Raw genomic sequence first — 18,405 nt, forward strand, 5'->3', positions numbered from 1 at the left:
ATTTTCAATAATTATTGTGAATAATTCCCATTAAGGGTCATTTTCATGAAGTTCTATGCTAAAGAACAATTCTTCTACTACATAGAATTGAATATTAAAATCAAAAGGTTAATGCCCATATTGGAACAAAAAACTATTCATTTAAACTAAGAATTAATTATACCAGATGTAGTCTATGTTTTTGTGTGCATGCAGTTTTTTAAAGCACCCTCCCTGAATTGTACTATGTATAACTGAAGGAGAGCAGGACTAAATGTGATACCTTGAAACACATGATTAGATTACTCAACAATCCATTAACCTTTTTTTGCCCCACCCAAGACACATACCACCAAAGATAAACACCACATGCATAACCAATCCATACATTTTATTGTTTTAACATACATGGTTTAATTATCAGTTGAGCAAATATTAATAAACTACAGTGACATGAATTGAAATAAAATATTGTTTCAAATACTATACAGAACTTCAAAACAAAACCAGTGTTACTTGTGTGAAATAAATCAATGAGGACACAAGAAAAAGAAAAACACATCTCATTGATGCATTTAAACACAAAAGACATACAGAATCTCAAGGCATATTTGGGCATCTATGTCAATGTCATGAGGTTATTAAGGAGCTTTTTCTATCCCTTGATGAATAATTCATTTTTATTGATTGGTGAAATTGACTTTAAAGATAAATATGGACCAGAAAGATCCACAAGTGCTCTTGCCAAAGTTTATCTGTAGCCAAACCATAAAACTGCTTTGAACTGGCCGTTACAGTAGTGGGCTCCACTACTGCCTTCACTCAGCCCCACTCTATGTTTTGTACAGTAGGATGAGATGTACAAAGAAAGATGGACTGGAACTCTCCAAGTGCCACTAAACTTAAGCTTTCAAAATATTGCTGCAGTAAACACGACTATTACAAATTGCTTACTTTTTTCATCTCAAACTGTCTCAGTTTAAATCTGCCTTCATCCTGAATTATAATGTGCATATTGCCTTCAGAAACGTCACTCAGTTTAAACTGTCAAGGTTGTCACTTATTAAAGTACATAAAATTAAGTGATTTTATTATTTGTTTATTTATTTATTTTTGCTTAGTCACTACAGAACTAAAAATAAACAAAATGGAAAGTCAGGGCATCTGGAAATCTTTCATTGGAAGTTTTAATTCATATTTTTTCACCCAATTTGCCCAAGGAAATTTTGTTTCAAGTCCCAACTATTAGATACTAAATTGGGCATAACACACGTCTACTTCTGTTTTCAGGGACTTGTTAGTCATGGATATGGAAGAAAAATCATTAGGCTATCACTTAGGCCCAATGAAATTTTCTTTGGAGGGATTGTATCACACAAGGAAAAGATTCAAACCAGTAAAGAGCACAGTTTAACCCCTCAAGAGAGTTGGTGAAAGTTTCATATTTATATCCCCATGGACATATTGTATACCAACACATAAGAATAGAGAGTTAAAATGGCATAATTTGGCAAGCAAAGGCACATGATCTCTATAGTATTTTTAAAATTAATTTTATGTTTAACGCCTGAGAAAGGAGGAAATGTTCTGTTTAACAAAGAGCACAAACTGGTATCTCAGAATTGCCTCTTTGCTTTATTAATAAACACTCCAACTCAAATTTGATGTTAGAAGCCCAGGTCAAGGAAACCTGTTAGTCTAAGTAGACTCGCAGTGAATACCAGAGAGGTTCAGTTAATTCACAAATATGGGAAACTGATATGACATCCCAAGTCTTGAACTGGGACTGTGTAATATAAGGCTGTTTGAATAGGGGGGAAAAAAGTTATCTGCAGGCTTTTGAATTATTGATTTAATTATTGAAAGGGGGCTTTAAAATGTTTAAAGAAATGCTATGTGCCTTCAAGACCGAATAACCAAACTAAAAAAAATAAGAATTCTTCCTGAAAATGCAAAAGAAAGAGAATTTTAGAACTAGAAAATATCTCATTGGAAATGAAAACACAGGAACCACTCTGTTAACACCATTTAAGTGGCTTTTGTATATTGTACATTGAAGAGATTTTTAGAGATGATATTAGAAATCTGAGTCTTGTTCAAAGAGAATTTCATTCTTTTGCACTTCTTTTTCTTACATTTGGGATCAGGCACCATCATGACTGCCAGGTACCCAAAAGTGAAGACCCAAAATAAACACATTTCCAGTTTGCGGAAACACCTGTGGCTACAACTGTAAAAAAGATTAGGAAGTCATTTAACTCCCCCAGGTCTGAGATAGAGATGCATATCCAGCAACATGGGCAAGAAGAAGGGTCTAGCTTTCAGTTGGCTCTAGGAAGAAGGATCATGTAAAAATAAAGGACTAAATTTACCTGCAGTCCGGCCCACACTGCATACATTTGTGAGCTACATAAAGAAGGAAACATCTATTTGCTATAGTTGTAGTTAGTTTGGAATACAAGGAAACTTTAGCATATTTCAATAATCTTTGGCTGACACTCCCGAGATCCGTAACTTTAAACACATAAACACACATTAGCAGTAAAAAAGGAAAGAAATTATGCCAAAAAATGTTTTTCACCAATCAATGTTGAAGATAGGTTGAAACAGGTGTTTCCATTGAATATTTTTCCTCTATGGCAATAAAAGTAATTTGGCAAGTTTTCACCTTATTTTAGATGAAATATTTATTCATGTATACGATACTCTACATTCAATTATTAGAGGTGACAATATGTTGCTAATTACTTATGTATCTCTCTTTTATCTGTTTTAAACAATGTAAATACAGATTAATAATAGTTTTTTTTTTAATTTTCAATTTTTTTTGCTCTTACATAGGAAACCAGACAGCAGTTAAAGCTTGTTTCTCATTTTCAACTGAAAAATTCAATCCCATCTTCCAGGAAGTCTGAATGGTGTGATGTCTAAAATTTCAGACTCTAGAGTGCAATACACTCAATATTAAAGCCAGTGAGTTTTTTGAGTAAGATTCTCATCCTGTTTAAGCCTCCTTATCTATGGAATGGAGCTAATAATGTTTATCTCATAGGGTTATTGAAATAATTAAATGAGGTACGAGCCTTTATCACAGAGCTGGCACAAGAAGCTGGTGAGGAATTAAGGATAGGACACTCGGATTTATAGGAATAGTAAGGAGTAGGGTTTTGGTTACGAAATTGTATAGAGCTCTGATACGAGGGGACTGTAGAATCACTGTTTGTCTTGTTATCTGGTGCATCCTTAAGAACCTAAAGCAGTGCCAGGAACATTATAGTTGTCCAACAAATGTTTGTTAAATATATAAATGTGTGATTATCCTGATTAGCTCTGACCTTGGGAAGAATTTCACCCATTATCAGACTAGAACACTGGCTGAACTTCCATATCTCATCTTGCAAACAATAGCACTAAATCACTCTCAACTATTTTATATAGTTCGTCCTCCTGCACCTGACAGGACTTCGCCCAAACCACCAAAGATAAGTGTCCCATCTTATACTTAAAATTTCCCTCCGGAGGAGGCTGCCTAATCTTCATAGAACCAAAAATTCTTCCTTTCTCTGGCTGTAAAACTTATCTGCTTCAACAATTACCTTTCTTATTCCCTCCCCTACCTCTGTCACTTTCTTATCAATATTTCTTTAGAAGTGCTTTGTATTTGCTGAGTGTTTTTTTTTTGCCCCCATCTTATCAACCTTATTTTGAAAGTCAATCTTTTTGTTTGTTCTCATAAACCAATGGGAACTATTGGATGTCCTAAGCCAGCCAGCAGCCATGACCATGTCATCCAGGGATACACATAAAGGTTGGCCCTACCAAACATCTATTGCCTGTAGACAGGATTCTGGTAAGGTTGGGTATCATTTGGAAATACTTTTGTCAATTAGTATTAATTATCTTCTTTTGAAGTGTTCAGGAATAGATCCTATCTATCCTGGTAGGGGGAAGAAAAAGCATTCACATGTAAAATGATTAATGTTGTAAACTATTATATTTTTTTTGCTTTCATATAATATGTTTCTTGTTCATGTGATTTAGTTAAAAATGGCAAAAATGTATTTAAAATTTTAATTATTCTCTCTCATTTAGGTATCTAGGATAGTGTTACATTCTCGATAAGGACATCTTTAAGTGCATATACCTGATTTTAATAATATCTGCATTAGACAGAAAGGGCCAAAATGAAAACTTGTAGCTACTCCTGTCATTAGGTTTGGCTTGTTTATTTGGTAGTAACATGCAAAGCACTGATACGAAAGATACCATAATGATGTGAACAGAGAGATATGACAAAAGAAATGCTATAGGATTTTCATCTGAATAAAACTTGATTCCTGGTATGTGATTGATTGATTGATTGATTGATTTTTAATTTTTTTTTTTTTTTTGCTAAGTCACTATAGAACTAAAAACACAATCAAAATGGAAAGTCAGGGCATCTGGAAATCTTTCATTGGAAGTTTTAATTCATATTTAATCACCCAACTTGCCCAAGAAAATTTTGTTTCAAGTCCCAACTATTAGATACTAAATTGGGCATAACACACGTCTACTTCTGTTTTCAGGGACTTGTTAGTCATGGATATGGAAGAAAAATCATTATGCTATCACTTAGGCCCAATGAAATTTTCTTTGGAGGGATTGTATCACACAAGGCAAAAAGAGATTTTTATATGAATATAAGCCTCACAGGTTGTGGAAATTTTCCTAGTTTACTTAAAAAAAAAAAATCATTGAATTAATGTGCAGGTTAAAATCGTTTAACTGGATACCCCAAAAACTTCCTGATCAAGTCAAACAGAAACAGTTCTGACTTTCCAAAGTGAAAAATGGCTATTTGATTCCTAACTATGCAATAGGCAGGTTGACTCGGCAGAAAATAGACTGACAAAAGAAAGTACAGTTGAATTTCCTTCAACTTGATACTCCAGTGCCTGCTTTGCTGACCTAAAGAATTACTTTAAATGATACCGGAACAAGCTGGTAATTCTGCAATGAGTTCGCCGGCGAATGATAAATATCACAAGGAAAAGTCTCAGATGTCAATCTACTCATTCTGCCACTACTATACAGAAATCTGTACCCCTGGGAGCCACAATTCCTAGCATGGAAGTGTGCATTCGACACCAAAGACAATCAGGATATTTCTGGAATAGAAGCAACCAGGGAATAATGCTGCTGGGAATTAAAATCCATGGTTTTAACTAGAACTCTATAGAATCTATTTATCAATTGTTATGTGGCATAGATACCTGAGGAGATGAGACATGGGAAAGAGATGCTTTTAGTGCATGGGAGAGGAAAGGCTGTTAATTGGAGGTAATTGACTGGTATGAGCAGGCCTGAGTGCATCATTCTGGTAGAAAATATCAACAGTTAACAGGAGGATACCTAGCGCAGCGATGGGTGAGATGAAAAGACCACTCTGAAAGTGAAGGTGTAGAAAGCCACTGAAAATACTTTCTCTGTTCTCACACATTAATCTTTTCAGCCACTCATTATTGAAATTGAGGAGCTCTAATTATTGGCTTTGAGACCCAAATTGGGCACTTAACTCTATGTTCACAATTTTAACTATCTTGCTATAATGTAACTTGAAAACTGACTTCCTTTGAAGCTGTTAAGCATGTAGAAATGCCAGACTGAAAAAAAAAATGGGCCTTTCTGGGTGACTATAGGGCTCCTTACCCCTTAAACAGGAGGAATTTTACGGGGGACATATGTTTATATTCATGCTCATCAATTAAGATAACTGCAAAGGCCAGAAGGCACATTTAAGAATACTGTATTTTCTAATATAGTCATAGTTTTCATTCATATCATAAGACAGACAGAAAGGGGATCATTAACAAATCAACTTAGACATTTAGTGTTTGAATTTTTTTTCCTGACCCATTCATTGGGTTGTACCCAGAAACTCCATTAGAAAGAAACAAATAGTTTAATCAAATAATTTACACTTCTGATAAATAAAAGGTATTTATATTTCTCACATTTCCTGTTTGAGGAAAACCTTCCAGTTTTTCTAAGTAGAAGAATTTTTAGCAGATTATGATTTCATGGATATTTTCTACGTTATCATTCTAATTCCAGTCTGATGTATGACAGTGATGCTGGTGGCTATTCAGGATGAAGCTGTCCTTCTGGGTAGTCTAAACCCTCTCCTCCTTCTCAAATGTTTTTTTTTTCCTACATAAATTGATTTCACTACAAGAAAAAAAAGTGAGTTTTAATTAGGATAAAGCAAATGTATCATCATCAGAAGAACTGATCTCTGTGATGTGATTTCAAAAGGCATTAGATGGGCCACCAAGGTAACATTCTAATTAAATTTCTGCCATTCCCCTACAGAAAAAGGGCTTACATATAAATATAGCTAATTCACTCAGACTTATTTATTAGATTCATTTAACTAGGTTTTATAGTGCCAGTGTTTGTTAATATATTTGCTGCTATTTTTTCTTGTGTATTAGCACTTATGTTATTAGCAGGTCTGAACTGGATTAATCTTGAAATGTTGCTCACAGGAATTCACTCAGGTGGACAGATTTCTTTCTCAGTGCTATGCACCTGTTCTTACTGCACGTTTGATTACTACAGCAGACTTTATTCCTGGGATGTTCTCCAAGTTCATTTTTTCATTAAGTTTTGTTTCATTCTAAGTTGTTTACTTTGAGATAAGCTGGAAATCTACCTACTTTGAAGAGGAGGCCCTGCTCACATCTCTGTACCTTTTTTATTTTTAAAGATACAGAGGTTATTTGGTAATTGTATCATTTTAAGTTATTTGCTTTTGGCATCCAGTACTACATTCTAAAATCCAACCTGTGAAAAACTGATGTAGAATCAAACAGACATTAGATTTTCTAAATGATACTCCTGTGCTTCTGGAGCATGTGGCTTTAGGAACTATACTCCTAGTAATTTGGTAGTATTTTTAAAATTTACTTTCTCAGCTAAATTATACATTTGCACTTCTACCTGATAAAGGATGTATCATAAATGTCACTCTTGTAATGTCTACTCTTAGAGCAGAAAATCATGGTGACATTTCAAAAAAAGAATCTCCTTATTTTGCCTCATTTATCTAGATAGTTCTGGAAAATAGAATGATCTGGATTTCCTAATTCCTTTTTGCACTGCCTTCTCTTTTAGGGAGGGGGCTCTGTCTAGAATAATTATTATGGACCCAGTGCATAGTATAAAACAGGGAGGAGCTTATTGCTTTTACTTCCTAGGAAGTTTATGTACTGAGCCCTGGCAGCCCAGAATTTTTGAAGGATAAAATAATTCATTAGAATAAAGAGAAGTTAACATTTTCCCATAATTGATAAAAACGTATTAAGTAAGTGCTTTTCCCATTCTATTTTGTTCAAGATACCAAACACAACATGCTCTCAACTTTTATGCATTTTTATATTACACATATTCTTTTACCCACCTTGGTCCTCCTAACATCAATCGGTGCTGCATATTTGAATTTTACTTGTAAGTAAAGATGACATGGTTGTAGAAACAACTCAATGGCAATGTTGTAGAAAGTGCGGTTACAATTGCAGTATCATTCTGATAAAGCAGAATAGGGAATGCATTTTTAAACTCCTGTGAATGGAAACTCTAGGTGTGAGAAAAAGTGAAACTGAAATTTAACCCGAGAGAGAGAGAGAGAGAGAGAGAGAGAGAGAGAGAGAGAGAGAGAGAGAGAGAAAGAGAGAGACCACAAGAGTGAAAGCACAAGCAAGATAGAAAACCAATGCACTAGACTGAGAGAGACTATTACCAACTTCATTACAAACTCAACTAGCACAGTGATTGGGACTGTGCATAGTGAGCACAGTTATAAAATGATCTTGATGACTTTTAGTTAAAAGAATATTATTAAAAACAGTCCAGCTTCATTGCCATTAATTCTACTTCATAGTTCAATAGTACAATTTACATAGTTATATTTTACTCAGTATCCAAGGTTTTCCAAACTGGCCTTTTAATTACAGTTGCAAACTGATACAAATGGAATTTTAGAGTCATCCGGAACTGCTTACACTTCTGTTGGCATAACTCACTCGGGGATATAGTTAGAGGTCCCTTTTTCCAAATGGATGATAACTTCCCCCATGTATGAATTCTGATGGGCCCATTTTAACTCAACATTCAATGTGCGAAACTGCTAACTGCAATGGAACCCTAAAAGGCACATTTGTAGCATAAAAACTGTCACCTTTATAATGTTAATAAATTGCTTCATTAATAATTGAGGCTGACCTTTAAAATGTAGGAAGTAGCTTGTCTGTTTTGGTTAGTTACTGATGGATGTTAGCCTCATCAGTTTACAACAGATACAGATATGTAGAGATTGAATTTTTTTTTTCCTATAGCAGGAAAAATTTTATTTTTCCTATAGCACATCTCTGTCAAGTCAGATCAGATAAAGAAAGTATGGAGATTAAATGGGAAAATATTTTATGAGGTCATTTGTTTCTATTGAAAACTAAGTCAAAAGTTTGTCAGTGTTTTAATTCAAAAATAAAAGGATGAACATACTCAAGATATTACAGATGAATAAGACTCAATTGAGTCTACTATGTTCATTTAGTAATGAATAGAAGATATTCTCTGTGATGGGAAAGGCTGAATGACACCTGAAGGTTTCATTCATTCAACAAGCATATTTTGATTACTTATTTAATGCTGGCATGCACAGATGACAATGACATGATCCCAAATGTATGTTGCTCATATTGGCTCAGCCTCTAATGTTTTTCATTACTTGTGGGTTAGGCTCTAAAAGCTAGTGAACTTACAGTACCAATCAAGTGTAAAATTAAGGCAGTGTGTTTAGCCAGAACTTTGTAATATAGACACTAGAGTAGAATAGTGGTTTCAGTAGACATGTCTTCCTCTAAATTCACTCATGACTTGCACTGGGTGGATTTTTTTCTTTGCTGAGCCTCGTCTGACAGCTGCACACGTTTCTTCTGGCTTCTCTCTTTTAATCAAGGGCTTTTTTGCAGGAGCCTTCATTCTCCACATCACAACTGGGTGCCGGGGCCCAGCAGGACTCTGAATTCGGATGATCTTGGTGGAGGCAATGTAAGACATTTTCACTGTTTGCACTACAGCATTCATTAAATTTTTGGCTGCTTGGATTAGGGAGGTGACACTGTCCAACTGTAGGGGAAGACAAAAAAAAAAAAGAGCTATTATTCAATAATGCAACTGGGAACCTAATGAGATTTAATGTTATTAAAACTGAAAGGTATCACTTTGTTTTTGCACCAGAAATGAATGAGTTAATCTCCATTTTCTATATCTATGTATAATTATCTACATCAATCTGTATTTGAGTATTTATTTATTTATCTTACACACAGATAGATACATATACTATCTTCTAAGATGATATCTTAGAGACATTAATCTCTTTCTTTTGGTTGTCAGTGAAACGAATGCTATAAATTCTATATAATATTGTAAGGTCCAGATGGTCATTGCTTTCTCTGAAATGGATCTCCCTATTTGCAGATGTGACTGTCTACAATAAAAGCTATATTTTATTGTAGTAATTTTATAAGAACAATAACTGAAAATTCTTCCTCTCAAGGAATTCACAGTTTAATATAAATATCATACATACATATGAATGTACACATGCATGTAACTACTTACTTTCATGAATATTTCCCAAATATTTTCACCTAATAGATTCTCTTTATTTAACACAGAACTTTTAAGTCTTATCATGCAGTGTTTTAAGGTAGAAAAAGCCAAGGCTCTCAGTCAAATTAAGTTGGGTTTAAATTTCAAGTCTGCTATTTCATAACTTGGGTAAATAACTTAACCATTTTCATCCTGGTTTCCACAGATGTTAAATTGGAAAAAAATGCTTATTAAAGTTAAATAATATGTGTAAAGAGCCTAGTAGAGTGACTGCCAAATAGTTGATTATTATTAAATATAATTTCCTTTGTTCCTTAAGAAGACTAACAAAAATTGTTAATTATGAAGATATGTTTTAATGACATTTCTAAAAGAATTCTGCCTTTAATTGTTATATTTTCTGGATTGTTCACAAAACAATCTCATGGAAAACGGGGTGGTATTCCTAGAATCTTGTAAAATACCTTAGAACTAAGCCAACTTGGTTTATTTTTATACAACTAATGCCTCTTCCATTATTTTAGTTTGATGGATTGTCATCCACAACCAACTCATACAAGAAAATGTGCCTCCACTGTCACCTGTCTGTGATTTGTGCTTTCAGGGTTGGGACTCAAACACCAGCTCTGTAGTTACTAAAATCCATCAGCAGCTGCCTGGCCTGAGTACACTACCTTTGTAGTTTGTGGAGTCTCATCTCACATACAGAATAAATGAGTGAAGGAAGGTAGTAAGCGGAGATTATGTGCCTGGGGCAGTGGTCTAGCTGGTTGCTTCCTAGGAAAAATTTTAATTACCACCATTATATGCCAAGCCTGAAATCCTTGAAAAGGTAACATCAAAAAATATATAATTTGAAAGGTAATAATACTTGGCAACTATACATGTTTAAGTCTTTTGACTTATTGAAGCCAGAAATGGAAAATCTGTACATGTGGCAGGAATGACAAATGTATTACAAACATTAAATAGGATATCATGAAGCACTCATATGTATTTCAGTGGAAATTTACAGCTTCTGAATCTCTACACAACTGAAAAAAACAAACAAACTATACTTTGAATAGAATAACACAATTTGTTATTAACATTACTCTGTGACACATTGTAGGTGAAAATCTGCACTTTAATAATTAGCAATTTTCATTAAAAACTTCCTGGAGCCCAGTTAGATTCTGAAATTGTTTCCAATCTCACTACAGGAAAAAAAAAGATTATTTTTTTCTTTTTTTCTAAATGATGAATCATCGTGAATAGTATTGAGGATACTTGGCAAGTTTCTCACTCGAACATGAAAATCTTTGTTTTACTCTGAGGGCTCTGTGCTACAATAAAGTCTCTACAAAAAAAGGTCCTAGGGACCTGCTGTCATTCAGGATTTCAGTTGGGACTTTGGCTTTCATACCCTAAAACTTACATTATGTTTTCCTCCTTTGGACTCTGTAACCTTGTCATGCATAGATTGTATTTATTTCATTTCCTTTTAATTTTTCCATATAAGTGGTATATATAAAACCAATAGTCTAGAGAGGATGTAAAATGTTGAAACTGGATTATCTTCTTTCCTCACTGAATCATCAAAGCCCTGTTTGTGCCATTGTGATTTGTTATGCCGGCCTCTGAAAAATCCTTTAACTTTAAAATCCATAGTATAACTGCTCTAGGAGACTAAAACAACAATAACAAAACAAACAAATAAACAAACAAAAGCCAACAGGACAAATTATCACCCTAGGAGAGCATGAAGACTGGTTTTGCAGATACATTAGGACAATACTACAAGAATACTCTTATTTCATGAGGACAGCTTGTAGGACATTCTATAAGGATCTTTGCAGTCCAAGAGCTATGTGTGCCTAAGATTCATAATTCTCTGCTCTCAGCCAAATCACAGGCCACACAAGCAATGGGCACACCCCGGCCTAGTAAGTGGTAGGAATTTTGTTGGAGGCCCAAGCAAGCAGTGCCTCAGACCTACTGATAAATAATAACTTCACAATTTCATGTCTGCAAAAAATCATTTTAAGTTCTCTTACCCAAGCCTACTTTCATGAAAAGTCCTTCAAAGCAAAGACTCAATAGAATCCTGAAAATGAAGACAAATTTGAACAGGGAAATGCATCACATTATGGTCTCTGTGTCCAACTTATTGAACAAAGATTTCTGAAGTTCACAAACGACCCTGTGCAAGACAACAATGTCAATTTACTCTAAAGGCCTGGTAAAATAATCAGACTATGAAACTCAGGTCCAAAAATTATTTTATCATTACAAATCACTTTCACCAACTGAAAATTCTGCTAGGCAAATGTCACTTGAAATATTTACCATAGAAGGAGCTATTTTCCCTAACACCTGGTGACACTCCTCTCTGACCTAGATGAAGAGCTCTTGATCAAGGTATCCACTGAAAACAAAAACGGCTTCTAAGGTCTTCAAACCTCCTATGGTTTTATATGTAAATATTTGTAGGCACATATACCAGAGGTGCCAAAAAAAAAAAAAAAATGTACACAAGTGGACACATTGGTCAACGTTACTCAAGCAGTAGTTTCCTGTAATCAAAAGTGTCTGGACTCTGATGGTAAGCACTTTGAGAACCTCTTTTAATTGCAGAAGTCAAATGTGACTTGTATTTATTTTTTGTTATTGATAAATTATTGTTTTATAATTTTAATACAATTTTCGTTTCTTAAAATGTGTATACATTTTTTGGGCACCCTCTGTATATAAGAAGCTTTCTGTTTCCCCATTCCTTAAATAGTGTCACGGTTTTAACTAACTTTTCAAATAGGATTTTGACCTAAATCAAAGGCCTCTGTCCTGGATAAATCAGAGTTCTGCTCTCCTATCACAGTAAATAGGAAGATAGCCCCCTTCCCTATGTTGGTGACTTGTGCTTGTTCTTACAACACTTGTGTGGCTTCAAAATAACCAAGCTTGTCCGTCTCTTAATGACATAATACATTTCTCAATATTGTCTATATGAAAACATACATTGGTAAGTTCTACCTCATTTTTTTAAGGATCTAGATAAATATAAAATGATTATGTTCATAAGTCAGCTCTTAGTCTAATGCATGATGTATCTGCAAACAATCCAAATTATAACCATCTAAATAGAGTCCTATTACTATTCTATAGGAGTCTTAGTTTATTTTATTACAGTGTTTCTTCTGTGCTCTGTGATATGGACTATGTGATTTCAGTTAAGCTACAGTATAAATTTGTCCAGTCCTAAAAGTGTTTTCAGACAAAAGATTCAATCCTACTTAGAGATATGTCTACAACCCTTTGCTACAGAAAAGGAGCTTAGTAACAATAAAGGGTATTTTCTTTTTCTTCATAAAATGACAAAATTTTGTCCATGTAACTAGTACACATAGAATGACTGGATCTTTTCTTACAAAAACCAACCTTGCATACTTGTCATGTCAGTCTCGACAACTTCATCAAGCTGAAATGTCTGCTGGCAAACCTTTGTCAAGATCCTATTGTAATTACTGATAGCCAAGAAAAGAAAAAAAAAAAGACATGCTAGCTTCCTTTATCTTCTCAGTTTCTCATTTACATTATATCAGAACACTACGATATCTTATGCTCATAGTACACTACTCTAACTCCCTATTCTGGACACAAGACCTTCATCAGATACATGTTTGCATGAGGATGCTAAGCTTGAGTGAATCTCACTCCCACTGACGTGGATCTTACTTCCTTGCACCTGGGTTGTCATGTAAGGAAAGCACAGCTTCCCAACCCTTGTATGAAGTGCCATACCAACTACTGCTGCTGGGACTACTGTGGATAGGAAAGCCTGATGTTGCCTGGAAAGATGTATTTCCTGTCCTATGACCTTCTGACTAAACTGGTGCCAAGTGTAGCCTATGCTGTTCTTGTGAATCTCAATGTTTTCCTGAACTTAAAGATCCCTCACACCTGTATAAATGCAATACTTAAACAGCCACTTGTGTGGAGTTTGGCTCCAGGTATAACAATAACACCTTATAAAAATTGCTAATATCTATACTATGTGCTTCTAATATGTTGGCACTGTTTAAGCAGTTGACATATTTAACTCACAGTAACTCGATGAGGTAAGTATACTATTATCTCTGTTTTGTAGGTGAGGAAACAAAGGAACTAGACGGTATCTTGCTCAAGGCAATACAGCTATTAAATGGTAGAGCTGGAATTTGAGCTAGGCAGTCTGGTTTAAGTGCCTGATGCTCTTACCCATTACACACCCCTGTGTCTCAGTAATATGTCACTTCTGATGTCTGTTTCTTTTTAGATATTGAATAGTTGGAGCAATTGCACTAACATTAATACAATGTCTAAAATGTTTTAATAATTGACTACTCAAAACTGCTATTGGTACTAAGAAAATGAGGGTATTTTACTTGCCAAGGTATTTTGTCAGAATGGTGGTTTGATAATGTTTGTACTCCATCATTTTCCACGTAGCACAGTTTTTAGCATATAGAAATAGTCATCCTCATAGACTCTAGCCATTTAAAGACTTTTAGATTAAGACTTTTGTAACAAAACATTTTTAAATTTTAAAATGTGGATCTCAATAAACAAATCAATAAGGCAAAGAAAAACTATAAATCATATTATATTAGCTTGGTGCAAAAGTAACTGTGGTTTAAACTAAAAATAATTGCAAACACCGCAATTACTTTTGCACCAAACTTATAGCTTTTAGGACATGGGAATGTATAACATTTCATCTTTAAAATGTGTCCCACTGCAAATACAAACCAAATCTCTTTTCTGATTAAAAATTAAATCAATTTGTTTACCTTGGTTTTGCAATAGAAATCAGGATTTGGTTTCCTGACCTTGGAGTTTCTGTTTAACCCTTATTTAGTTTTAAAATTTGCAGTTAATCTATTTGAAATAAGGTTAGCATAGGCAATGGAAAGGATATTTATTATGTATGTGTGTTGGTAGATAACAAGTGACAGCATAAATAATGATTTCTTTAAAAAAATGAATATTGTATGGTCTTTCTAACTTATATATGCTGTTAACATCTCTGTATTAATCTAGCAGTGGTATTTGTGTGCCACAGGAGATATTTAAATATATATTTATTAGCAAAAATACATAATCTAAATCAATATGTCTATATTATCCACCTTGAACCTCTCTTGAGGACCTAATTTTATCCTGACACTTGTTTAAAACATTCTTTTGTTTCTGAACAGATTTTTAGAAGAATGGCCTATATTGAAATCATTCTCCCTTCTTAGATGCATTAAAAACATGTTAAATAACCAGGTTGGCTTAATGGGAAAATCAAATAAGGGACTTTTCTAAGGCTAGTCAAAATGGACTTACATATCCAAATTGAAATTGTCAAGCTTGTAATTAAATTGAGAATGTGGCTCCTTCTTTGAATATGAAGAGTTATTCCAATGGATCACTGATAGGATTTGCATAGTAAATTTATCCTTTGCTAACTCTCCATTTGAACATGATAACAGAAAAGGACAACTTACGTTGAAAAGAGAAAAAAAAAAAAAATCAATGCATGGAATAACTAAAACCAAAAAAAAAATTAACACTACTGAGAGGGCCAGGCATGAAATGAAATATGACATTTATTCAGTTGTAATCTTGTTCTGTCAAAAAACATTTTCCAAGCTAATTTTATTTTCTAAAGCAAATACTCTAGTCAAAAGTATGTTGTATCATGCTAAAAGGAAATAATTACAAACATAACGCCAATTCAGGTGGTAATTTCAAATTCTATTTGAAATGCCCTGTTATAAGAATAGAATATTAATGATTAGTTATCTTTCAACCATGTTGACTTAAAGCAAATGCTTAACTGAAGAACAAGTTTTCTATAAAAATTGCAGCCCAGGTACTAGATACACCAATTCAGAAAAATTAGTATATTATTTCCTAAGTAGAGCTAGCAAGAGTGTGCTGGATTTGGCATGGTTCTCAACAACCATGCATCAACCCATGCATTCTTTTCTCTCGAGCATCAGGCAGGGCACTGAGATCTGCTGTCTCCATAGACATCTATTGATAATATTCAACCTGACATTTTATCCGTGCTGCAAGAATTCTGGGCTGAGAGTAGGAAAGCACCAGTCTTTGACCTACATTCTACACTCATCTCTTGCATGACATAGGCAAGGAAAAACTAGGTTGTGTGAAGCTACAAATCCAAATGGCATCAGTTTTCCAATGCATGCAACGACTGTCAGTCCACAAACCTTTTCATATCCTTGCTATTTTGCAACCTGTCTTCATCATCATTGTTCTATCATGGTCATTCCAATATTGGCAATATTCCAACATTCCTTAGCTTGTTTCTCTCTGCTGCAAACATCTACTAGAAGAGAATTGTCCATGTCCCTAGCACTGATTCACAGGTCACTTTACTGCTTTTAGAGAATCCCCTCATTACGTCAATGGTTTTCTAGATGAATTCACAGCCACCAACCTGAACCTGATAGACAATGTGTTTTTGTGTCTTTAGCCAATTATTGCACTCATTTTACCCAAACATTATTTCAAACTTCCACTCTCATCAAACTTCTGGTACCTCATATTCTCACTTGTTCTTCATATTATATCACTTAAAATATAGCTGCCTTCTTGAAAATTTTGAACAATTGGTAATTCTTTTTTACGAAGGTATCTTTTTTCTATTCCTTTAGATTGTTTTTTTTTTACTATAGTATTTAAATGTTTGTAAAACTCTATCTTATCAGACCAAGACTTTTGAAAGGTTTTCTATACTCCCTTATACTATTTTCCTCTCTTTTCACTTACTTCTCAAGCAATCGACTCTTATTTTCACAAAAATAAGTTTTCCCTTTTTTCTAATAGATATCAATATAATATGCATTAAATATATGTGATATACTATAATTAAATATATATATATTAATATATAACATAGTATCTAATATAGCATATTACATATATGTTAAATACATAATATGTACATTGAGTAATTTAATATGTATCCCAGTGTATTTGATTTCTTTCAATCATATTTTATTTATAAGATCAATTAATTCTTATTTCAGTATGATATTCCATTATATAAAACTATCATAGTTTATTTATCCAATCTACTATTGATGGTCTTTTAGGTAGTTTGGGGCTATAAGGAATAGCAATTTTTGAATATTCTGGTGCATGTATTTTAGTGAACACATATATAAAATTTTGTTGGGCATGTACTTGAGAGCATAATTATAGTCATAAAAATGCACATATTAAGTTTTATTGGATGCTTCCAGAGATTTCCAAAGTGTTCCTGCAAATTTATACTTCTACTACATAGCAGTATATGAGAATTCCCACTACTAAAATCTCAACCCCCACTTCCCCCCCCCATATTTTTCACTTTAGCTATTTTGGCAGGTTTATAGTTGATATTTTAATTGACACTTCATTGACAACTAATGAAGCTGAGAATATTCTCCTATGTTTATATTGACCTGCATCTAGAGACCTTGCAAACTTCACTTAATTCTTATATGTTTCTCTAGATCCTTTTGGATTTTCTATCTACACAAGCATGTTACTATGAATTAGATGTACCTCTTTTATAGTTACATATAAATGGAATTTAAAAGTGTTTTTTTGTGTTTGTGTCCTTTACTCAGCAATACATCTGTAAGATTCACCCATGTTGCTGCATGTATTAGTAAGTTATTCTGTTTATTGTAGAGGAGTATTAAATTTTATACACATACCACAACTTGTCAATCCATTCACCTGTTGCGTGACATTTGGTTTGTTTACAATCTCTTATTATTGTGAATAAAGCGTCTATGGCCAGTCTTATACAACTATTTCATAGCATATGTTTTTATTTCTTTTGGCTAGATGTCCAGAGGTAAAACTGCTATGTTAGATTTTAAGTGTATCTTTAACTATAAGAAACTATGAGACAGTTGACCACACTTATTTTACCATTTTAAGTTCCCACCAAAAATAATATGAGTTAGAACTACTCTACATCCTTGGCCATCTCAGTCAATCTTTTAAAACACATACTTTTAAAATACATATACACTTTTGAGTCTTTTTAAATTTTAGACAGGAGAGTATGAGAGTAAGAGTATGAAGTGAAATGTCATTGTGGTTTTAAGTTGCTTTTATCTGATTACTAATGATGCTGAATATATTAGGGGACTTAATAAACCCTCACACATTTTAAATAAAATATCTGTTAAATACTTTGCTTCATTTCTGGACTACCTTCTTTCTATTCACTTTTAGTGTTCTTTATATATCTGGATACAAATCCTCCGTCAGATATATGTATTACAAATATTTTCTCCCAGCCTGTGATTTTCTTTTCATTTTTTTTAAACTCAGCCTTTCTAAAAGCACAAGTTTTTAAATTTGATGAAGTCCAGTTTATAATTATTTTTCTTTTATGGTTAATGATTTTTTTGTCCTATCAAAAAGTGTTTGGTTACAACAAGTTTACCAATATTTTCTTTATGTTTTCTTGTAGATGCTTGAAGTTTTAGATTTATGCTTAAGGCTATGGCCAACTTTGTATTGAATTTTGTTTATGAAGTTATATAGAGTGCATTATTTTTCCCCATATAGATATCCAATCGTTCAAGCATCATTTGGTGAAAATGTTTTTCTTTCTTTTTAAATTATCTTGGAATCAATGTCAAAATTAAATTGACCATATATGTGTGGGCCTATTGCTGGACTTTCTGTTCTGTTTCATTTCTATGTTGCTTTTATGCCAGTACCATACTG

At 33.6% G+C, this 18,405-nt stretch overlaps 1 protein-coding gene across 4 annotated transcripts in view; it reads right to left on the minus strand.

The window, feature by feature from the left end:
• Window positions 1-349: 349 nt before the first annotated feature.
• The window catches only part of CTNNA3 (catenin alpha 3), a 1,445,036-nt gene continuing 1,426,980 nt past the window's right edge, over window positions 350-18,405 (minus strand). For all 4 annotated transcript variants that reach the window (XM_019731774.3, XM_074339503.2, XM_074339504.2 and 1 more), the window contains one exon: window positions 350-9,150. In XM_019731774.3, coding sequence (XP_019587333.3) covers window positions 8,863-9,150 — 288 coding nt within the window. In that variant the 3' untranslated portion in view covers window positions 350-8,862. The remainder of the gene's footprint in view (window positions 9,151-18,405) is intronic.

This window comes from Rhinolophus sinicus, chromosome 15, assembly GCF_057876585.1.
Source record: "Rhinolophus sinicus isolate RSI-liver-muscle chromosome 15, RSI-T2T, whole genome shotgun sequence".
NCBI classification, from domain to species: Eukaryota; Metazoa; Chordata; class Mammalia; order Chiroptera; family Rhinolophidae; genus Rhinolophus; species Rhinolophus sinicus.